General features: G+C 32.5%; 2 protein-coding genes across 9 annotated transcripts in view; one reads left to right on the top strand and one right to left on the bottom strand.

Annotated features, from left to right (window-relative positions):
* LOC110032728 (U4/U6.U5 tri-snRNP-associated protein 2-like) overlaps nucleotides 1-8,414 on the bottom strand; it is a 30,125-nt gene extending 21,711 nt beyond the window's left edge. Inside the window, exon 1 of the mRNA XM_020736456.1 lies at nucleotides 7,949-8,414. Within this exon, the coding sequence (XP_020592115.1) occupies nucleotides 7,949-8,305 (357 nt within the window). The 5' untranslated portion in view covers nucleotides 8,306-8,414. The remainder of the gene's footprint in view (nucleotides 1-7,948) is intronic.
* A 1,964-nt stretch (nucleotides 8,415-10,378) lies between these two features.
* Nucleotides 10,379-24,733, top strand: part of LOC110032709 — a 40,273-nt gene continuing 25,918 nt past the window's right edge. For 6 of the 8 annotated variants that reach the window (XM_020736426.1, XM_020736423.1, XM_020736424.1 and 3 more), the window contains exons 1-10: nucleotides 10,379-10,473; nucleotides 10,580-10,642; nucleotides 10,720-10,773; nucleotides 11,415-11,513; nucleotides 15,467-15,553; nucleotides 15,680-16,330; nucleotides 16,503-16,964; nucleotides 17,931-17,992; nucleotides 18,083-18,188; nucleotides 21,028-21,107. In XM_020736426.1, coding sequence (XP_020592085.1) covers nucleotides 10,408-10,473; nucleotides 10,580-10,642; nucleotides 10,720-10,773; nucleotides 11,415-11,513; nucleotides 15,467-15,553; nucleotides 15,680-16,330; nucleotides 16,503-16,964; nucleotides 17,931-17,992; nucleotides 18,083-18,188; nucleotides 21,028-21,107 — 1,730 coding nt within the window. In that variant the 5' untranslated portion in view covers nucleotides 10,379-10,407. Of the gene's footprint in view, nucleotides 10,474-10,579; nucleotides 10,643-10,719; nucleotides 10,776-10,797; nucleotides 11,325-11,414; nucleotides 11,514-15,466; nucleotides 15,554-15,679; nucleotides 16,331-16,502; nucleotides 16,965-17,930; nucleotides 17,993-18,082; nucleotides 18,189-21,027; nucleotides 21,108-24,733 lie in introns of those variants that run through there. The other 2 variants (XM_020736429.1, XM_020736430.1) reach the window with 2 other exon arrangements.

Raw genomic sequence — 24,733 nt, 5'->3', positions numbered from 1 at the left:
TTATAAGCATGGATGAATATAGTCACTCTTGTAGTGAAGAAACTAACATGACACGAAAGTTCACCCGTGAAATGCAATTTGTACATCACAATTACCTTTGAATGACCATCAATTATAAGAGGCAAAGCAAAGTCAGAGGCCGCACCCCTCCAGTTAACATCAATCGTGATTGCAACACCCAGATCGTTAAAAATCTAGCCACAAATCAACTCCTCACTTCAAATGAAACATATGAAACTCTTCCATCATATGTCAGATATCTGACAAATGAAGGAACTCACCCACCAAATGCTAGTATTGAGCACACCTCATCCATCAAACTCATCTCATCAAAATATCAAACAAATCCACTAATTTCTCAAAACAAAGTAACTTCTCCCATCACCTCCGATTGCAATCAACTCCAAGTCCAACAACAATATGATGGAGCATAGCAGGACACCATAAGCATTGGATAACCCGTCCCCATTTCACACCCCGGTCAATGCATCCTTTTCAAACCCAATCATAACCTCACCTACTATATGTTCCTAATATTTAAGAAAATCTTCTCTCTATCCACAAACTCGTCGCTAGCAATTCATAATCCATCTCTTTCAATGTTTTCTGCTACATTACAAAGGACTGAAGAATAAATCAAATGATTGTTCAAAGTTCCAACCATAAAGCCCTATTTCCAACATAAACTCATCACCAACCCCCACAACAACATAGTGCCACCATCCTAAACTTATTGTCATCACACCCAAAATTTGGTATCGACGGCTCGAACAATCACACATCAACACTCACCACTTTATCAAATTCAAATAGAGCTCTACATCTCTCAAAAATGCCTATAAACTATAACTCTTATTGCTTAGATAAGAGTCACAATTTTTTTTAAACTATCTACTAATCATGGTTTTTTTATTAAAGTATATAAGCTCAATTGTATGGGGTCCATCTCAAAACAAGGTCATACATACTATGTATTGTTCATCGATGACTGATCTTGACAAGAGTCACAATTTTTTTTTAAACTATCTACTAATCATGGTTTTTTTATTAAAGTATATAAACTCAATTGTATGGGGTCCATCTCAAAACAAGGTCATACATACTATGTATTGTTCATCGATGACTGATCTTGACAAGAGTCACAATTTTTTTTTAAACTATCTACTAATCATGGTTTTTTTATTAAAGTATATAAACTCAATTGTATGGGGTCCATCTCAAAACAAGGTCATACATACTATGTATTGTTCATCGATGACTGATCTTGACAAGAGTCACAATTTTTTTTTAAACTATCTACTAATCATGGTTTTTTTATTAAAGTATATAAACTCAATTGTATGGGGTCCATCTCAAAACAAGGTCATACATACTATGTATTGTTCATCGATGACTGATCTTGACAAGAGTCACACTTTTTTTTTAAACTATCTACTAATCATGGTTTTTTTATTAAAGTATATAAACTCAATTGTATGGGGTCCATCTCAAAACAAGGTCATACATACTATGTATTGTTCATTGATGATTGATCTTGTTATTTCTAGACACATCCAATAAAAATCAAATCTAAAATTTGATCTAAATGTACACATTTCAAAACTCTGGTCAAAAGCAATCTTAACAGCCCAACCAAAACCCGCACTCAAATGAAGGCAAATAATAGAAAAATAATCATTTCCAAAGCCAAATAGCTCAATGGGGCATCATTCACCAGATAATTTCCATATACTCAAGAATAAATTAACATGATGCAACTAAAATATTACCTCCTCGAAATCAGGCAAGAATTAATGATTAAGGCCAACCTTCTCTCATAGCTAGGAGTATACTCTCCTCACACTATCTTACCTATTAATCATCAAACTTCTCCAACCATGAACAATTAATCCCAGTATATAATACTACACTACCAAACAACATATTCACTCACCTCAACACTTTTGGATGCCTATGTTATTCCTGGCTACAATCCTACACATCAGATAAACTCGCTCCAAAATATGCTAAATGTGTCTTCTTCATCTATGCCCCACTCTCAAAATGTTAAAACTGTTTTACAAGAGTCAAAATTATCTCTTGAAATATATTTTTTTACAAATCTGAATTCCCAAAAAAAGAAAAAAGCATACCGCTTCTCAGCACTATGCACCTCAACATGAATCACCTCTCACACTTACATCCACATCTAGGGTTCTCATCCCAAATCATCAACACTTTGAGAAAACCCCAAATTACCACAATGCTTGTACTGTACCCCCACCTCTAAAACAACTTGATGCAAATCCAACACTCAACCTAACTAACACCATAAAATTCCTAGTCACCCACCATTCACCATAGCATATCCCACTTATACAAAAAACTTCAACTTCCACCTATCAAAGGCTCACATCTTCTAATGTGCACTATCAAACCAAAACAAATCCCCGGCTTACAACATTACACCATAGAAAAAACAAATCCAACTTGTTATTTTATAGCAACGAATGACACCAATAAAAAAAAGGCAATGTCCGGGGAATTCCACATGCTTCGATCACAAGGTACATAGATGCATGTCTTCCGCCATCTTCAACATGAAATGACATTGTAAGAAAGTCGAAACTTTGCACAAATACAATTCAGATGGTTCTATAAAACGATACAAAGCATTCCTAGTCGTTTAAGGATGCAAGAGTAGTAGCAAAAATGTCCACTATTAGGATCCTACTCACAATTGTAATCTAGCATAACTAGAACATTTTTCAACTTGATGTCTGGCATGCTTTCCTCCAAATCAGCACTAAAGAAAAAAAAATCGAATATGCCACAACCACCTAACGTTTAAGTTCCATAATACCTCCATCATGTATGTCACCTTAATAAGGTCATCTACGACTTCAAGAAAGCTCCAAGATAATGGTTTGAAGACTCTCCAATTAGCTTCAATAGTTTCATCTTCAAACTTCAGCATAATATAACCCTTCTCTAGTACTCCATACACGTACTATCATTCTATATATCATCATTTACATGTACAATATTCCCCTAATTGGCAATGATCCCACATCAATGTTTGAATTTCTCAAACATCTTCAGATCAATTCAAAATTAGGAATTTAGGCTCAATCACTTCTTTTTCAAGATATAAACCACATTAATTCCAATTGACATTCATCTAAATCAATATATATTTTTCTTCACTCCGGAATGAGCACTTGCAAACTCATACAAAATCCTACCACCACCAAAGTTGCGCCCACAAAAAGCATTCACTTGGTGCAAGCAATCCCAAAATTTATTGCCAATTGGAGGACTCACGATAACAACTTACCACAATGAGGCCGAACCTACTATGTGTCATCAACTGTTTGTGGAATTATATACACAATCTCTTAATATTCACTTTCAAATGCTCCAAAGCCTACTATGTTATCCTCAATAACTCTTAGCAACATCCTTTCCATCACCGTGGAATCTTACAACTGTCAACATACTCTGATTTTGAATGAACTATCAATATCATAGATCACAAATTGAAAACGTGATATTTTACATTTCTAAATGCTCATCTTATGATCCACAAATAAACCAATCATGGTAGTTCAAACATCCATAGAAGTCAAAATTACACTCACAGTTGCAACAACAAACATCATGTATCCATAAGTTCACTGCACCTTTACTACGACAATGTCACTACAATCACACTCGCTAACAACCAAGTACTTCATACAAAGACCAAACACAAAAAGATCAATCACAACTTAATTTGTGACTGCATCAAGTTAAAGCATATTGATTTTCATCATGTCCCTACTCCAATCAAATTCTTCACATATTCATTGATATCTCACCAAAGCACTCTTCCTTTATCAAAGAGACAAATTCACACCACAAGATTCAACCAAAAAGCTTACTGGGAAGCGATAGAAGCACTCAAATAAAATCAAGATAGCGGTCCTAAAGCTACCATATAATAGTAAATCACAACCACTGATCGCTACCCACCTAAGGCAACATAGACATGCATGTTGGGCATCCACTACCAATGTAACAAACAATCATACCTTCTACAACAATAAAGCTATTTACAGTCTCTACTAATGGATATTCAAAAGCTTAATGAAGACAATGGACCCTTCAATTACTCCATTTCCTCTGTTCTTCATAGTTTTACACTATTTGTTCATGTAATTCTAGGACCAATGTGTATACTTATATTGTGGTTGGCCCTTTCATATCCCGTGGAATTGGGTAAGCTCCTTCGACCTTTTACACTCCATATTTTTTTTAGTAGAGTTTGTTCCAATATACCTAAGAAGTTAGGTTTACATTTGTATATACACAAAGCATGGCTGCTCCAATTTACTCTCTTTGGAGGGCTCCTTAAACCCTCTCAATTTAGGTAGGTTACATGCACCATTTCTGTGAAGATGGCCTCTATATACTCTTATGTCATCGCCTAAGATGTGTACTACACTTCTTAAGAATGAATGAAAGCATGGAGACCCAAAGTTAAATGCTAGCATAAGCAATGTAAGTAATCCTTTTGGATGAACAAGAGTGTTTCCCGAGGAAGAAATAAATTTTAATAACCAAATAAATGTTTTTAAGTAAATCAAACAGTTTAAAAAAATGAAAATAAAAAATCCTCATTCACTTAAGAATGTGCTGTGAAAATCACCAAAATTGTTTTCACGAACAACATGCTCATCTAAAGAGGTACTGACAAACTTTGGTAAAACATAACCATTTTATAAATGATTATAACTAGACTAATCACAACTATTCCAGTCTTTAGTTAGTTGACCACATCACAAGTAGTTTTCACCAAATAATGTTCTTGTTGGATGTGACGAGCCTGACCAAACTTTTGAGGCCATAGATTGCATCCTTGGTCACCTATTGCTTCTTTCACTTGCAAAACACTTAATAAAAGTATTATACATGACCTTTAGTTACCTCCTAACAACCATATAAAATCAGCATAAACAAATTCCATCAATGAATGTTTTAGTTTGATGTTACTACCTTCATCAAAGAGATGCTAAAGCACTTGGTGGAAGGTCAATAAGGAAATGCCCCCAAATGAATTTTGGAGGCAACCCTAAGATTTAAAAGACCTTATAAATAAATAATTTCAAAACACACTGAAGAAGCCATCCATGTATTGGCAATAATTCAAAAATCTAAACAAGTGCTTGGAGATGCAACAGTTAGAATGAAAAGGCGAATAATATGAAAAGTAAACACGATGAAACCCTTGATCAAGCTATGGAAGTGAAACTAAGTTCGAGCTGGGATGTTTACTAAGGATGGCATTTATAGGATAACTTATGTATATCACTTTATGAAAATGATGATCATACATAAACGAGTCTCAAGGCCCATTATAAGTTCCATTAACGGGCATCCTAAATCAATGTGTTGATTGAAAGGGAATGAATTAGTGAAAAAGTATTTTTAAAATTATTCGGGAAGGAGAGATGATTACATCCCCATCTAGAAATTGTTCTTCCATCAAGAAGATATGAAGATATTCTCAAAGGAGAAGATTCCTATAGACCATAGTAAGAGTTGGAGCAAAAACTGTCAATATTAATACACAGCTAGTTTTAGAGGATCATTGCAGCATCTGTTGAGCCAATTAAGCACAAGAATTGCTCTTGTTGAATGGTAGAGCTGTAAATATGATTGTATCCATTTGCAAGTGGCAAACCAAAGTTGTACAATCATAGTTAATTCCTTTTATGTAGTATAAACATACTAATCAATATCTATCCTTTTTCAATCAAATGGGGAGGAGAGTGGAAAAGTCCTATAGCATTCCTCTTATATTACGACAGGGAAAAGTTGGATTACACCCTTGTTATTCCTTCATGGTTCAAGCAAATATTTTAATGACAAGGCAAAAACCCCTCATCAACCAAATATTTTCCAAAGTTGTCATAATGTGAAAGTTGAAAATAGGAATGCCATTGACAAGAGCTCTGTATTGCAGATAGGGCTCCCTACGACAAAACTTCTTAATTGATAAGAACTCCCTTGACATAAACCAACAAAGCTGCAACTTGCTCGCCGTGATAATCAATGGTGAATCGACAATTTCAATAAGGGAGCAACAAATGCATGGAGTGAGATAAATATAAAGGCCCGATAAGTTTAAAAAGATCATGACACCTACTTTTAAATGAAAGGGCAGGCTCAGCACTTTATTCAGAAGAGTGCATGTATGCAGCAGAAGCCAACTCTTTATGTATCATGCTAGAGCAACCAAACCCAACTATGTGGCGATGCTTGTGTGTTGTGCATTTTCAAGCATTAGATGACAACCGGCAATCCAATTTATTTCATTCCTATCTCATGTGTCGAGAGAATTGTTGGAAGAACATTGTTGACAAAATATTGCACCCTAAATACACTAAATTAAATAATGGCCTTAGCCACAAGGATGTCAATCCCGATACAAAACCTTCAAATGCTTGAGTCAGTGTATGAGTGGAATGTGAAGCAAATCTATATCCTCGTTTTTTGCATCATGGTTTGAAGCAAAACTTATTCCAACTAAATAAACAATGATTTTCTCATGAGGACAAGCACAATTTTCCTACGTCTTAGGTCTTAGCCAATACTCTAACGAATCAAGTTTATCAACTAAAGAAGTGGGATCACATATTACCTAGACGTTGTGTCAACAGGATAGTGATGCCACAATCCAGATGAAGGATAAAGATCAAGAAGAAGAAGAAGAAAACGAAGAGCAAGTCCAAAAAAGTGATCCACCTTCCTCGATATTGTAATTGTATTAAAGGACACTTTTTGTGCTAGCTTCAACGACCCTACCATCAAGGTTCATACCTGCCTTGAATTTTGTATGATTCCTTAAGTAAACTTTTTTATGGTTTAAAATTAAAACATCAAAACCACCGTAACAATTTCTTTGGTAAAATTGTGGTAATTCTATGTTGTGCCATGCTTTAGAAATAAAGACATTGTTAAAGAAACTCTCCCGAATAAACGGAAAATATTTGCGTACGTAAGCGCTGTGTACGTCGGTAGATTATTCAGAGGGTATAGGGAGGATATATCTGCATTATACCCCCTATAACCTCTCAGTAACCTACCTGTAACCTACAAATAAGTTTCGCGTTTCTATAGTTCATGTAGGTACAGGTAAGTTACAGGGAGGTTACAGGAGGTATAATGCGGATATAACCCCCATGTACCCTCTGAATAACCTCCGACGTATGCAGCGCTGCGTACGTTTTACGTACGTAAATATTTTCCCGAATAAACAAGCACTTTATAAGTGTGTTTTTCGTGGCCTGAACAATTTATAATCGTGTTTTTTATGGCCTGAAGCAATATAAGAGACGCACGTTCCATATAATGCCTCACTTTGCACTTTTGTGGTCAAAACAAATGTGTTGTGTACTAACTTTTGAAAATAAAAACAAATAAAATGCTTTCCCTGAATATGAAAAAATCTTAGCAAAATTAAAAATATAATATACTAAACTTGCAAGAAAAACCCACAAAGAGACCCATTTTTTGGGAAAATATTTATGTACGTAAGACGTACGCATCGCTGCGTACGTCAGGAGGTTATTCAGAGGGTATAGGAGTTATATTCGCGTTATACCCTTGTAACTTCCCTGTAACATACATGTAACCTACAAATAAGTTCTGCGCTTGTGTAGCTCCGGTAGGTACAGGTAAGTTACAGGGAGATTACAAGGGGCATGATGCGGATGTAACCCTCTGTACACTTTGAATAACCTCCGACGTATGCAGTACGCAAATATTTTCCACCCATCAAGGTATTGCCCTCTTTGATCTAATAACCTTACGGCTTTGCCTGAACTCCCACTCCCATGTGAGCAAACCTAACTTTGGAGTTTCTACAGAAATTTCACCATTACGCCTCAGATGTTTAAGAGTTCGATTTCAACCCATAAATTACCTGGCGATTAACAGTATCGAGATAAGGGCAATCCCTCCGGATCTCCACCATACCCTGCCGCCTCCCCCTGCCTTTACTTTGTTCAGTTCTTTTTTCCTCCTCTTCCTCTTCTCCATCATCAACAGCGCCATCTTCATCTTCGCCGTCACTGCTATGTCTTTGTCCATTCTCATCTCGTAGATTCGTGTTCACTCTTGCCCTTCCGGACTCCTCGTCGTCACCGTCGTCGTCATAGCGAGCGAGGGAAAGGAGAGAGTCGTTGCCCTCGAGAGAGAGCCGCCGTCTCTTCTGTTCTCGTCCGACATCGTCTTCTTCTTCGTCTTCGTATCCAGTTTTTCTCTTAGTAGGCATCTCCATATCCGCAGCTACTTCGGTGGATCCAGTCACCTGAGATGAATCACGGCGGTAGGGCTGGAGAGGAATTGCGACGGGCAAGTCTACCAGAGAGAACTCTGAACTGGCCAAAGTTCAGCCCGGATGGAAGTAATTAAACGAGTTATTTGGGATGAATTTTTATTTTTAAAAATAAAAAATAAAAATAAATAAAAAAATATTTAGAATTTATTTATTTATCCAAATCTTTATCTATTTTTTAAATTTTTTTTTAAACACAAGTGAACTGTTCTCAAAACAAAGAAAACATGTAAAAAAGTTTTCTACATTTTGAAAACAAGCAATACTAACTAAACCTATAAAATTATAAACTTGTTAATTATTTAATTTCACTTAATAATATAATTAATTAACTAAATTATTATAAAATTTTAATAATAAATCTATTTAGTTAACTTAATATTTAATCAATTAAACCCAAAATAATTCAAATAAACTATTAATCATTTGTTAATTAGTTAATAATTATAATTTAATTAATAAATTAACTTAAAAATAATAACCAATTAAATTAGTTAACTTAATAATTATATATTTTAATTAATAAACTTAATAGCATATTATTTATTTAATTAATTAACTATTTAATTATAGAATTAATTAATTAATAATTTAAATGAATAATTGAATTAAATAATGTAATTAACTTAATAAATAAAAATTTTTAATTATTTGATTTCAATTAATAATTATAAAAAAAATTAATTAACATAATAAATAAAAAATTTAATCAATTTACTTAGTAATTATAAAATTTTAATAATAAATCTACTTAATAAATTTAATAATTAATCAATTCAACCTATAATAATTCAAATAACATATGAATCTTTTAATTAATTAAATATTTAATTGTATTAATTAATAAATTAATATATAAAAATATTAACAATTTTATTAATTAACTTAATAATTATTAGATATAATTAATTAATAATTTCAATTGATAATTTAATTAATTGCCTTATTTAACTTAATAATTATAAACTTATTAATTATTTAATTTCAATTAATAGTAATAAAACTAATAAATTAACTTAATAATTTTAACTTTTAATTAATTAATAATTTAATTAATTAACTTAATTAACAATAATGATAAACATATTATTAATTTAATTTCAAATTGTAATTTAATTAATTGACTAAAAAATTATAAAATTTTAATAATAGATCTACTTAATCCATTAAAATGTTTTGTTTTTTTTTTTAAATAGAAAATACTCGATCTAACATGTTTTATATTTTTTAAATAAATATTAAAATCATAACAAAACAAAACCCATTTACTAAAAATAAAAAAAAATCATTGAAACTAAAAACAAAAACATAAAAGAGAGAGTGATTCCAAACATGACCTAGACTTTCGTATTTATTTACATAATACTTAAAGCTTTAATATCATATAAAAATATAAGTATTATTAACATTACGATATGAAATTCATTAAATTTCTTATATAATTATTATATTCTTATTAAATCTTATAAAATATATTATTATCATAAGTTTTTGAAAGATTTACAAACCGATCCCTAAATTCTTGTGCATTTACATCTCTAAGGTGACACACTTTCAACAGGATTTAATATTGGATTTAATCTAAATCTAACCAAATTTTTAAAAAGGAGAAATCTAAATCCAGTTCTCTGCTAAATCCTAGGCTCTCCCATTCCACATCATCTGCAGCTTAAATCCAAATTTATCAAATCTGTATGTGAGACAGATTTCGCAGATTTACTCCGTCGTTTCTCGCGCCGCCATCTCGGCCGCATCCTTGAAGAAATCCGTGTATTTAACAATTCTTATTAATATAAACAACAAACCACCACCTAAAATTTAAATTTTTCCATACAATTCCTTTTATTTATATATGAAAAAAAAATGCATTTCATTTTTTAAATTTTAAAATAATAGTATATATTTGTTTTTAGTTGTGTAATTTTATTGTTAATTACTTAGATTATATTAAAATAAATTTAGTATTTACTATATTATTCGGCTCAACCCCCATTAACCACTCCGCTGGTTCGATTTTTGGGAACATTCTATCTGTGAACGCCAATATGTCGGGCATGGAACCCGCCTCGCGCCTTTGTGTTCTCATCTCCGGCCATCTCATCCCCTACCTTGTTCGTCTCATCTTTCTCCATAATCTTTGTTTTGGATTAGTCTGAGTCATCTAAGATTGTCTTAGATTAATCCGACTTATCTAGGGTTTACTCACTCACCACGCAGGTGCCCAACACTGCTTGCTTGACAAAGGAGACTGAAAGAGATCTACTCCTCTCTCTTACCGAGGTAATTTATATTTCCACCCGTTTTATCATTTTCCTCAGCTTCAGGATTCTTTCGGCTGAAATTGCTATATCTTGCAGGTTCGGCGAGAAATCCAGCGTTGGATGTCCACATCGATTAGTAAACCAGAGAATGTGTAGTGCCAAAAATTGACTATGATTTTTTTTTTGCTTGTTAATACACTGTCTTTAGATGCTGAACAGCATCAAAGTATTAAGATGCTATCTGGCAGCTGATGAGATTTAAGGAATTAGGATTTAGTAAATCCCGTAAATCTGGATTTACTAAATGCTGAATGGATTAAATCCGGAAATCTGTCTGGCAACGGATTTATTAAATCCTGTAAATCCAATAGAACTGTTTTGACAATTTCCGCAAGGATTTAAGAAGTTGTTATGTCTGTTGGAGACAGTTTGAAGCCCACGAAGTTAAATTCCAAGCCCCGTGAAGTTAAATTCATCGGTTTGTTGGATTTTGAATTTTCGAAATTTACAGTCAAAATTCGTGGAATCTGGATTTATGGCATTCGAGGATTTATTCTGTCCAAAATGATCGTCTGGCAGGATGCTGCTTAAATCCTGCATAAATCCTGGGTTAAATTCGTTGCGAGACAGCCCCTAAATGTTTTGATGGATTGCTTGACATCATATCCTTTGGTGTTATGTGACACCTGGAAACTGCTCTGGTCTGCTTTGGGTTTTTCCATTGCATGCTCCCTTAGCCTAAAATCCGATAAATTTTCCCTGAATGTTTTTATCCTTTGCGATTGTGGCAGATAGGTGAAGGTTCACACCTCAGTCACTATTGCCACAAATCTTTGCAGCAAACGTTTGTGGGAGAGCAAGGATGCCTTTACAATATCGTGTCTGCCATGGTCTGTTAATTGCTCTGTTTTCATTTGTCATTTAAATTTCTATTTCTGAACTATCCCTTTTTATTTTTCTCTGTTAAATTTCACTATATACTATTTCTTTTTATTTTGTGAGACATGTCCATACATTTTATTTGCTTATGCTTTATACTAAAATGAAGGGTTAAGTGCATAATTGTGTCAGGAAATCCTTATTAGATTCAGTCATTGAAAAAAATAATCCTGGCTAGTTATAATTTCACGTTCTAGTTCATCCAAATTTATTTCATAGTTCTGTCCTGTATTTCCATTTGGATAATTGTCGTGGTGGTATGATGATATGCCAAATCTATTAAATTGTTCTTGTCTAATTTTAAGTAGAAAATTATCTATGGAGTAGTTGTGGTGGTAAGTGAAATTATAGCACTTTACTATTGCATATTTTAAATATCTAGAAATCAGTTCCTTCAGTTATACAGGTGCTTGTTTAATGTGGAATGATATAGTTATAGGTGCTTATGGACGAGTTCAAATCTTGAAGCGATTGTTGTTCATATGATTCTATTGACTTGTTTTCTTCTTTGTTTCTGCTCATATTGTTTAATATTATGTGACTGTAGAATGGTGGAAGATAAATAATAATTTCAATTGATTATATTTCATATGCTAGCAGTTTTAACTTAGTTTGCTTTGTTGCTTTCATTGTTGCTGATCTTCCTTTTTATTAAAAAAATTATGAAGGACGGTGTCCCACTTTCTTCTCATACTTTCCCCCCTTCCCCCTCCCATCCGCTTTCTATCACTTGCTCTCTCTCTTGATCTCCCTCCATATATGACTGAGCCCCTTAATATTTGTAACACGTTGATTAATTTCTTCTATTACCTTTTTTCGTATTCCCTTATTATTCCTCATCTCCTTTGTTTTATTTTTTTAACCTATTCTCCAATCGTTTGTAAACACAAAAGGAACCTTAGATTCATCCCTATAGTGTAACCATTTGAGTGTTTGTTTATAGGAGTAAAGTCTCAACCTATTATAATTGTAATCTTTTGCCATATATAAATAAAAAGTAATGGAAATTTTGAAAAATGACAAAAATTTAGAGGCTATCTGCATTTTTCAATTGTTATAATAGGCAAATGAAACAGTTACAACTTAAAGCAATTGCTTAGGACCAACAAAATACATCATGGTGGCATGAGAGAAAGTATCTATCAAAAGGAGGAGAAGCTCCATTCACTCCAAACAAGTTAAGAATACTAAAGTTGTTAGGCAAACTATTTTATCATGCTTGAAGCCTACTAATTCTTAGTGAATGAAATACTCTTTTTCACCATTTAAAATTGCACAATTTGAGGTGTGTCTAGTAATTCCTAAGAAAAACGCTTTAAGGCATATGCCTCGAGGAGCTCGGGCAAGACGTATAACTCATATAATTGAGGTTGGCCTCAAGGCGCGCCTCGATTTCTTTGTGTGCGCCTTTCGTGCTAAGGTTTTTTTTTCCTTTACTACATGGTTCAAATACCAACTGAAGCCGCACTATCACACACAAGAGCTCCCCTCTCTCAATCAAGCTTCTGAGCGTCGTTGCTTGTTGTTTCTGCCACTATCGCCATTTTCGTTTGTTGTTTTCATTGTTTTCATTGCTGGCACCATCACAACTACCCATTGCTTTCGCTACAACAACCATCTTCTTCTTCTGACAGCCACCTATTGCTCCTACTATAGCCACCACGGTCTACTACTCCTATTGCAACCACAGTGGTCTACTACTCTTGTTGTAGCCACTGCTATCTTTTGTCCCCTTGATGTTGCTCCACCATCTACTACTACTGCCACTGCCAGCTGCTCCTGTTGCAGCTGTCGCTAGCTACTTTTGCTGTCTCACGGTCGCCTATTTCTCCAACTTATGATTATTTATTATGTTTTTATTTAAATTTATGGATATTATTATTTTGGTTGGAGACTAGGAATGAGAAAAGTCTATTTTGTTAAACTTATCTTATGTTTTAATTTAATATTTTTTATTACTTTCATTTTAAATTTTATGTTTATTTGATTACTTGATCAGTTGGTTTTAACATTATATTTTTATTTGTGCAAGTTGTTACATTATAATTTGTGTCTTATGCAATTTGTTACTTAATATAAATATAATTTATAACTTTTTATCATGTTAGAATGATATCATGTCCTTTATTATATTATTGTTTCTTTATATATATATATATATATTATGATTCTAATATATTATTTTTATCTCTTTATTTTGACTTAGGCAATTCTCAATTGGTGAGGCTTATGCATCAAAACGCCTCGCCTCTCTAACGAAAAAAACCTTAGTACCTAATTGTGTAATTTAAACGTTGCTTTTGGCAATTCCCTCCTTTTTTAATAAATGTGATTTGGAACTTTTTATCCATTTATTCTTTGATTTTTGAAAGATTTCTATTAGAAGGATATGAAGGATCAAATTCTTGAGTACCTGCATTTCAACAATTGGTTGATCATGAGAACCACCCACCACCATAGCGGGTGAATCTTAATTAATGTTGATATTGAATTTGATTTTCCTTCCACAACCTTGATACTTTGGACTTGGAAATGCTCTATTCCATGGAAAGAGTAGTTGATTTTATAGTTCGAGTGCAATCCATATCCTAGTATGGGCAACAATTGTCATCCAAGCTCGCAGGTTGGCTCTAGCCATTGTATTATCTCCATTTCATGCATGCTAGGATTCTTAGTGGATGATTTTCATGATTCATGTTACACCTTATAGCTAATTGCATGCCCTGACCAAAAGTTTTACATGATTATCTAGAGAGCCTAGCAGCAGCAACATCCATTTATATGTTCTTGCCAAAAATATAAACAAGACTTCAAATCAAGGAAAAGCGACCCAAAAGGGATTTATAGTTGGTTTTGTGGAAGAATCAAATTATGAAGACCATTTTAGCATATACCTCAGAAATCCATTCATATAGAAAGATTTACGTGAAAGTATTTTCAATTATTTGCTTTTAGAAATAATCTGATTAGAATATGTTGAGGGTTAAGTAGCACAAAGGAGAATAATGATTGACGTAGCTGACCTCACTTAGTGGTATAAAGGCTTGTTGCTATTGTTGTTGTTATTGTATGTTGAGGGTTAAGTAGCCCAATAGAGAAATCTCTAATTAAATATAAGTCAAACATTAATTTGCTACTAATTTTCAAGATTAGGATGGCCCTAGGAAAACTTGTCAATTATGGAATACAAATGTAGTCTCCGTTTTAGAAATCTCATCTTTAGAGATGAAATTAGGTTTACTTTGAAGGGCGGAGAATAGCTTTCATTGGGATGATTTTTATTCTTGCTAAAAAAATATTGAAAAATGAATGGAGGCTAAAAACAACTCTAGCGAATGAGCATGCATATTAGGAACAGCAAGAACTCGAATGGGTGGAGTGATATAACAATTATTTTGTATCCTTAGAATTTAATGGTCTATTTTCTTTAGGTGATTGAATGGAGCTGATTATATATTGGGGCTATTTCGTTGTGTGAATTTGTATTGTAAAGTAACGAAATGTAGTTGTTTTAAAAATTTGAGCATTTGATTGGATAAAAATGGGAATGTAGTATAAAATTTTGGTGAATTTGAAACTCATCATGTAGTTCGAAAATGGTGTATTTGGAATTTGTCAGTTTTGGATGATTTCCAAATACACTGCAAATTGCAGTTTTACACAAATTTATTTTTCTTCAAAATACAAAAAAAATAAAAAATAAATAAAAAAACAAACCAAACAACTCTAAATTATTCCAAATACACTACATTTCAATTATAGTTTCTACCTTTTCCAACTCATGTGATTGTTATTTTTGGTTTTTGAAGTTACCTGAAATGTTGACTCTTGGATAATCTCTTTCATCAATGATGTTTTCCTTAGCTTTCTTACTGATGCATGACCATACTAACTATTTTTGAAGTTGGCTTTCCTGAGTGCTGATAGTCAATTTGTTCGTCATGTGGCTGGAAACATTCTTTTATCCATCTCCGACTTCTTGATCAAACATGTATGTGTCCGACCTTCCTGTCAGTCACTGCTCATGCTCAAATGCATGCATAACTGATTATGAATGCACTGCAGTTTGTTTGTTTTTTTTATTTTTTTATTTCCTTGGCAATATATTTGTTCCCAGGAATGCTTATGGGCCAAGCTGCTTCGGTTGATCTGGTTTATTTTGGAAGATGCCATGTCAGCAATTTTTTCTCATCCTGAGTTATCAGCTCCAGCTGTTATTCAATTAGATGACAAATTGTTGCCTGATGAACAAAATTTAGGAGATATTACTGAAGATCAAAATTTGCAATCTGCAAGATTTCTTGCACTTCTTAAGTCCAGATTGTTCAATGTGAATCAGTTTATTGTTTTGCACCTATTTCAAACTCTGCGGAATATACTGAAATCATTGAAACATGATTTTGTTGAGCTTGAAGAAGTTTTTATCCAATGTGCCGTTTCTTCTCTGATAAAAATGCCTTGGGATATGTTGTTTGAAGTCTTTAATTGCTGCTATAGAAGTCAGATAAGTTTTCAGAGGGTTGATGAATCAGATATTAGAAGTTCTTACATAGCAATGAAGAATCTTCTTTTTGGAACAATACTTCAGTTATATTGTTCTATTATCGAGGTATATGATTTTGAAGCTGATGGCACCAGTCCCTTTAAAGAATTTTCAGTTTATTCAAAGTTCAGTGATTTATTGCCTAAACTCCTTTCATGTTGTTTCATTAATTACTTGGGAAATAGCAGAGAGTCTCTTTTTGAGTATTTGAGACACAAATTATTGGTAAGTTTGAGCTGCTAATTTTGATAAATATATATTGATACATGATTTCTGCAATATATATTACATATGCTTAATTAGAATTTCCGTGGATATGCCTTTTACTTGATTGAATGGTGAAGAGTTTACTTTAACATTTTGGATGGATAACACTGTCTAATTTTCTTCCCATCAGATTACGATGATCAGACTTAGTTCTCACAGCCACTGGAAAAACACTTGCCCTGAATCTTGGCTCAAACTCCTTAATCAGTTTTTTGGAGAAATTCTGCACGGATCCTTCTCAGGATGTGATGCTGGTTTTGAAAATTGTCTAAGAGAGTCTCCATTTTTATCCCATTTCGTCAAAGGAGACAAATTTTACTCTAGGCATCTGCAGAGACAGACTATTTTCCTTCTGTTTAAATTTTCTTTTACAATAGCTTGTGTCGGTGAAATTAGTAAGGAATGTTCTTTTGAAGAAGAAATCACTTCTTCTGGCTTGAAACACTGTAGGAATCCTTGCCATTTTGGTTTACTAGAAATTTCTGTATGGCTTAAGAGATGGTGTCCCATGGACAAGTTTCACAACTGCAGAAACTATTCTGGATCGTGCAGCTATTTTGCTACGTCTTTTCTTCAGCTTTATATGGAAGAGGTTCAAGTTCTTGACCAAAATTTTCCATTTCCTCTCCCTATTCATGCCTTGATGCTGTTCCGTTTTCTTAAATATTGTTAACTAGCTTTTTTTTTGTATGTGTTGCTTTTTGCATTTCAGATACTGTTTCTGTAATGATTATTCTTTCACATTTGATGTTGTTTCAGAATGAGATTATAGCTTAATGCTGTAAGATTGTTATGCATGTACATATGGTGTCTGCGTGCAATATATTATTATAATCTGAGAAATTAAATTGCCACTGTACACCCTCCAAACCACACCTATCTATTTATTTATATAGATATAGATATAAATATATATTGATAGCTACACTCACTATCTGATAATTTATCTATTTACCTCTCTCTCGCACTATCACGATATATTGTGTGTCTGTGTGTAATGGATGGATGGATGTAGAGAGAGAGACAGAGAGAGAAAGGGGATTTTCATTCTCTTAACTTCCATTCAATTTAAGAAACAGTATGTATCACATTATTGTGAACATGCTTGATTGAAGATCTTTCTGCACATCAAAGATTTTTTTTGCTTTTGGACAAAAAAAATAAATGAGCTTGCTTATTATTAAGGACTTTAATAATACGATTTTTATGTGCATCATTAGTTGTACATTCTTTAATATTTAAGCTTGACAGAACTTAATAATAATGCATCCTAAAGTTTACCTTCTTAACTACTTTTTATATGATAGGTTTAGATTTTTAATAAAACAACGTCCATGACTAAAATCTAATTGGTTGCCGAAATGATATTTCTTTCTAATAGGGCAAGACTCTCTGTGTGTGTGTGTGTGTGGTTCCTTCATTCCGATTATGTGTGTGTGTTCCTTCATTCCGATTATGGTCATATGCCATTCATTCATAATATGGTCATATGCCATTCATTCTGATTATGATGATATGCCATGTAGCACACATTTTAAAATTTTACTGTTGATTGCAGGATGACTTGTTATTCAAAATGCTGTTACTGTTGCTTGATGCGCCATTTTTTACGTGGCAGAAGTAAGCAACACGATGATTGCTTCCCCTCTACTTATTGATGATTACAATCACTAGTTAGCCCTTTTTAATGCTTTACTGGAAAACATGCAGGGAGGACAGTGAAAAACATGGATCTATTGGAGCTAATAAAGACATTTTATGCCATTTTTCGAGTATATTTTGTCCCATTCGTCTTTTCCACCTTTTCCTTCTGTTGGTAAGCAACACATTTATCGAATGCATACATTTTTTCTTGCTTATTTGGCTACTTCGATCTATTGGCATTAAACTATGCTTGCTGGTTTACTTCGTCTCATGATACTTGAAGAATAATCTGATGCAACATACCTAATTATGGCAGATAGGGTAGTTTCTTATGAGAATGCTGTACTTAACAGTGAAGGGGCACCCATACGTTATGGTTAAGTGCATTTTGATAGTACTGTGGTGAATGAGTTCAACTCAGTGTGCTTTCTACAAGTAGTGTTCATTGGTTCTATGGTCTACTTTAGGAGTTATTTCTTGTGCAGGAATTCCCAGTCCCTGGAAGTCATTGGTCTGTTAACTGGGAGTTAAACCGTCGTTGCTTTGGTTTATAATTTATTTGCTTGCCGGGATTTTGTTTTTACTTGTACTTGAGGTAACCTTTCTATTTAGCACTGGCCTCCTTCACCTTTTTTTTTTTTTTGTTCATTTCCAAAACCAGCCCACTCACTAGTTTTTCCAGCCCAAAAAGAACATTAAATTAATCTTTCGTCCCTCCAGAGTCAGTGTAAGCTTTCGTATTTATTTTTTCCTGTCACTTTCATTCTAATGATACAAAAGGAGGGGGTGCCCCATTTATCATAATATATTCTGCTGTTGTTTTTTTGTAATGATGAATTATATTATTGTCACATCTTCCATTTCAGTTCTCATGAAAGCCTCATTTTATACTACTTGATTGCCATATATGTAACTGCATCTATAAACTTGAATAGATATCCTTTCAGCTTTAGATATTACAAAGGGACAAATAGTAGCTTTCATGTATGGTCATCATACAGAATAGAAAACAATGAATCAATGTGCTATTATGAAGTCTGTCTGCAGAAGGCCTTGAAGCTACCAATTACTTACTTGATCGACAGGGTCATTCTTATGTGGCTTTTATCTATGTAAAGCTTTAACACTTCCAAATTTTGGTCAATGTAGAAATTGTTCGTTTTTCTTGCAGAAATTTTGGTTTTTATAATTGCATTCCTTACAGCAATTTGGGTCTGTCATTGTTCTCCCAGATGACATGCTCTGTATTCTTTTTTGTTTTTTTGGTGGTTACTTAGAAGACCTCAGGATTTTAGGAGGGGCAAGCTTGGAGTGGTTGCTCTATTTGTTGCAGATTTGGTATTGATATTTAGACAGAGAAGTATAAAAAGAAATGCAAACAACCTTCCAATGCATTACATTTAGTGAATTCTTTTTTCCTTCTTGTAGAAGTAAGACTTCAAGACACTGTTCTGACTTATGAACCACACTCTTAGGGAGAGAACTTTGTGCCTGATAGGACTCACTAACAGTGAAGTTCAGTCTTCTGGTATTAGGTTCCTAGTAGATGGCATTTTAGTTCCATGCTTTGAAGGTTGTCAAATAGTTTCTTTATGTGATTTTTTTTTTAAGTTTTTTTAGTAATTTACTATGAAAGAAATGGCTGAAAGCAAAAACTACTTGGATATAAAATAATTGCAAATATATTAGAAGCTCTAGAAAGCGAGTAGTTAGAAAGAAAAGAAACTATAACTTTTAATGATTTATTTAGTAGCCTAGGTATTTGGAAGTAGAAATAAGATATCTAGAAAATAATTAAAATAAATTTAATAATACAGTAAAAAGAAATTCTGTTAATGGTTGATTTTTCATGGATCTAATTTCTCATTAATTCTTTGAATTGATTGATCGTTGTATCATAAATGTTAATTTGGGCTTTCATAAATTTTTTAGTTTACACCTGAAGAAAATTATTTTTATGTATTTAGTAGTATTTGTTATGTGAATCTTTATTTGTCTTGCATAATCTATATTTTCTGCATCATTTTAGTAAATTGGAACCATATATTCTTAAGCATCTTTCATCACCTCTTACCTGTAATTGCCCTTGTCCCTACCTTTTGTAACTAGTCTTATTCCCTATTTTTAACTAATAAAATATTTGAGATATATTTCTATTATATTAAAAACTTTGATAAAGTTTGATGCACTAAAACTGACTATAACAAAATCTTAGTTAAACATTGGGAGATCAAAGGAATATGAGATTGCTATTTTGAGAAAATTTTAAGTGAGAGTAATTTGAAAACATGAAAACATATTTTAAAAGAGATAAATAAACATAATCGTGAAGGTTGTTTTACATTTGTTCGTAATTTTGAAGTTGAATTAACTTTGAGAAATATGCATAAGAGTAATTTTTTTTGTTTAGATAACATACCTATAAAAGTATGTAGAGTACTGCGATAATTTTATATCGGTTTGGTCAACAAACCATACTTTGTACGTTCCTAATATTTGAGAGAATATTGAAAAAGTTTCTTGATGCCATCGAGTAGGAACAAAGGTTTTGATGCGAATTTTTATTGTAGGAGAATTGAGTCATAACACGACATCGGGCTTCTTGAGCTTACGATTCAAAAATCACTATTGTAGGATAATTAAATATCACGAGCCATAACATGGTATTTGGGTGCTTGAACATAGGATTAAAAAAATCACATTTATAATTGAGAAATCAACTTTTTTATTTGCAAAAAGATCTACTATTATTTTTGCATTGCTTGAGGCAGTTAATGAAGAAACATATGCCACAAAAAGGTCTCAATATATTTATTAATCTTGAAAACTGAAATGGAATATATATATATATATTTATCATTGCATCATTTTAGTTGTATTAGGAATCCTAAGCCTTTTAGTTTCTTGCAAAGAAATTACTTAATAATGATAAAGTTTTTGTTTTTCAATATTTTACTTCTTTAGCTGCAAGACATTAAATTCTGGCATTTGTTATTGTTGTTTCTTTACAGCTACATTATGATCACTCGGTTCTGGTGGATTATCTTATCTCAAAAGATGTAGGAATTCAATGCTTACACTATCTTTTGAGGTACTCACGTTGTTCATTTTTATGATTTATTTGTTTATACTTTTATTCTGTGTGATTTGAATCCAGGATGGACAGATTGATTACATACAACTTCAGAAAATATTGAATGTGCTAGTTGAACTAGCTCCTGTACTATCATTGCTAACAAATTTGTTGGTCCGTTTTAATTTTATAGTAGAAAAAAAATCCTACAATTCTCGTCTATTTGTAACTCGCTTGGATTTTTTTTCCATCTCTAGAGCAGATCCTCAGAAATCTTATTGTATTAAAACCCAATAATTCAAGTCTTACGATGATGTTTTTCTTGTAATGATTTGAGAGGGCCCTGTGTGCTGGAAGGCCAGGAATATGAGGATTTGGGGTCGGAAAAGGCTGACTATCTTGAATATCAGTTTTTATAAATGCTAATTTGTTCCTATGTAAGGTTTAGATGTGGTTGGACCTGAGTTCTAAAAGCTAGTTTCATAATTCTTTTTTTATTCTTTTTGAGAGCAATGTTTAAAAGGGCGAAATCGAGAATTCAAGTGTTTTCCCTTAGCATGGTGAGACATAAGCCTAGAGGCGGATGATGCGTGAGTTTAAAAAAAAAAGCCTAAAATTGAACATATCTCATAAATATGACTTTTAAAAAATCACATATCTTAATCTTAAATATTAATAATATACAACAAAAGCAAATATTTATCCCACTAAGGGTCTGTTTGGGGCAGCTGCAGCTGTTTGAAATAGTTCTGTTGAAGAAGAAACTGCTTTTCAAAAAACTATGGTTGGCTTTACAAATTTTCTTTCTTTTTTAATAAATCAGACTCCGCCACAGGTAGTCAGGTACGGTGGGAAACCATAACTTTGAATTGCAGCTTTTTGAGAACATAGGAAAACACAGTTGTGCCAAACAGAAAAAACAGCGGTGCAGCACTACGCCACCACATCGCCGCCCTAAATGCACCCTTAGCGGGTCATCTACATGAATCCTTTTTTCTCCATTGCGTCCTTGAGAGTTATATTTTCATTTAATTCTAATAAATTAAGATTATTTTTATACAATATGTCCAAATAAATTAAGATTATTTCTTAACATAAGTCAAATCTAAAACACTACTCTCTTTACTGAATCATCAAATGTTCGACCTTTAATGTGACCAAACCATCTAAGACGACCCTCTTTAATCTTGTCTGCCACTGGAGCTACACCAACCATTTCATGAATACATTTTTTTTCGCATGTCGTTTCTAAGTGTCAAGCCTCTCATCCTCCTAAGCATTCTCATATCAACAACACTTAACTTAGTTTTATGCTTCTCTTGTAAAGGCCAACATTCTGTGTCATAGAGCATTGCATGTCTCACCAGTATCTTATAAAATTTTCATTTAAATCTAAGCAATACTTTTCTATCACACCATAGGCCCGATGCATTCCTCCACTTCAACCAACCAACTTGAATTCTATTAATTATATAAAACAAACTTGAAACAATATTTAAACATTAAAATTTGAATTTAAATATGCCATAATTATTAGGAACCACAGTGATTTCATCATTTTTTCCATCATCTTGGGAAAAATCATCATATGTAATAAATCTATTATAGTCAAATTTTTTGTTATCATTATTCTAAAATTTTCCTTCAATTTTTACTTCTTTCATTTTACTCCCCACTCACTCAATTGGACACAATGTTGAAAAAAGATTCATGTAGCCAACCCCATTTATTGGGATAGATCCTTGTTATGGTAGTAGTTGTCGTTTCCTCCTTACATCAATTAACCTTAAATTCAATATGATTTTAAATAAAACAATATATTAGTAATACAACTAAGTAATCAACTATGCTTAAATTGTCTTTAGAGTTTTTTGAACCTCCATTCCCACTTTGTTTCTTTCTTTTAAATAATTATGAAGTAAAAGATGCTCGAAATTTAATATCCCTTTTACCTCTTTCAATGTTAACATTGATTTTTTCATTATCATCATCATTAAATTTTTTTTCCTTCATCATCAAACTAAAATCCTTCATCATTCTTAGCATTATTCAGTTATCATCAAATATAGTATCATCAATAATTAAAATGTCTATTACATCACCACAATTTTTTTTTTGTAACTTTAAGTGTCTCTTTCAATTTTTTATTAAACATTACATAAATTAACTTGTTCATTCAACTTGTGGTCAATCAATTTCTTCTCTTTGTATGTGGTTGGTTGAATATACTCCAATTGCTATGACATGTGGAAGCTAAACAAGTAATATTAAGAACTCACAGCAAATGCTTCGAGTATAGGCACGTTATCTTTGAATTGTGTTCATTAACATTCTAGCATAAAATTAAATAAAATTGTTAATATATATTAAGATAAAAACTTTACATATAAATTTATAACTAATAAACAACATATATTTAAAAATACATATAAATGAATTTTACTAGGTGGCGTATCTTGTAGCATGCTTGAGTAGCTTTAAATTCAAACACTTTGTTCTTCAAAGTAAAATCTTCAAGTTGATCGTTAACTTTAAAATAGTCTCAGTCTCAGAGACTATTTTATTCATGCACGCGTATAAATCAGCCTTAACTTCTTTATCCTAGTTAAAGTTTTTATCATAATAAAAATTGATGATTTAAATAATATGCAACATGTAAATGTTGATGTAGCTGATAATTATATTTTTATTAATGATTTTTTATATTTTTTTAAAAGAAGTTTCTTGTTCTCTATGTTCGTTTTTTATCTCTTCATTTGCTTTGTTTATAGCTTTAAAAATAAATTGCATATTAGGAGCTCTCTCATCATCAATCATTCGTAATACTTTCACTAAAGGCTTTATAGTCTTAAGAGTATAATTAAGACTATGCCAAAATGACTTGATTCTTATAATAATATTCTTCACTTTCCTTCTGATTCTTTTGCCCAAGAATTTTCATCTCATCCTTCAGATACACACATAGTCTCCCAATTTTGCCATAGCTCTTCGATTCTTCACAAGGTTAAATAAGCCTTGATAAATCTTATAATTGTTGGTCAGATAAATTATTTTTCTATGAATTTTCTCATTAAATTGAATGATTATAAATAAATTTACTTATTATTTTTGTTTTAAGCAAAGCATATTCATGTTGTGGCAATTGTTCCAACTTTTCAAACATTAACTCAAGACAATGAGTGGCACAAAAAGTACAATAAAGTTACCTAATTTAAATAACAATTGGTCATTTTTACAAAGTTGATACATCAACAGATTTCAAAAGTACTTTTCCATAAGTTTATAATACTTAATTTTTTAATATTTGACCAAACATCTGACTTTATTATGACTCATGTTTGACATGTCTTTGTCGGTCAACTTTTTTTTTCGATTGATTAATTATGAAAATATGGTATATAAAAATAATTTTTTGAGATTTAGTTTAAGTATAAAAGATATATAGTTTGGGTTTTGAAAGTAGTGTGTTTTAGTTTTTTTTTTGAAAAATGAGACCAAATGGATCTCATTCGTCCAATAGTTTGCATAATCGTGCCTGATACCGCGAATACTACACCCTCCCGAAAGATAAGTGTAGACCTCGGCGATAGACCCAATCCTGCAAACTAAGAGATTTATGACATCCGTTTGGTCTGCGAACTTTT

The sequence above is a fragment of the Phalaenopsis equestris genome, unplaced genomic scaffold, assembly GCF_001263595.1.
Source record: "Phalaenopsis equestris unplaced genomic scaffold, ASM126359v1 Scaffold001013, whole genome shotgun sequence".
In the NCBI taxonomy this organism is placed as follows: Eukaryota; Viridiplantae; Streptophyta; class Magnoliopsida; order Asparagales; family Orchidaceae; genus Phalaenopsis; species Phalaenopsis equestris.
Note: the sequence above shows the minus strand (reverse complement) of the source record. Positions and strands in the feature narration are given on the sequence as shown.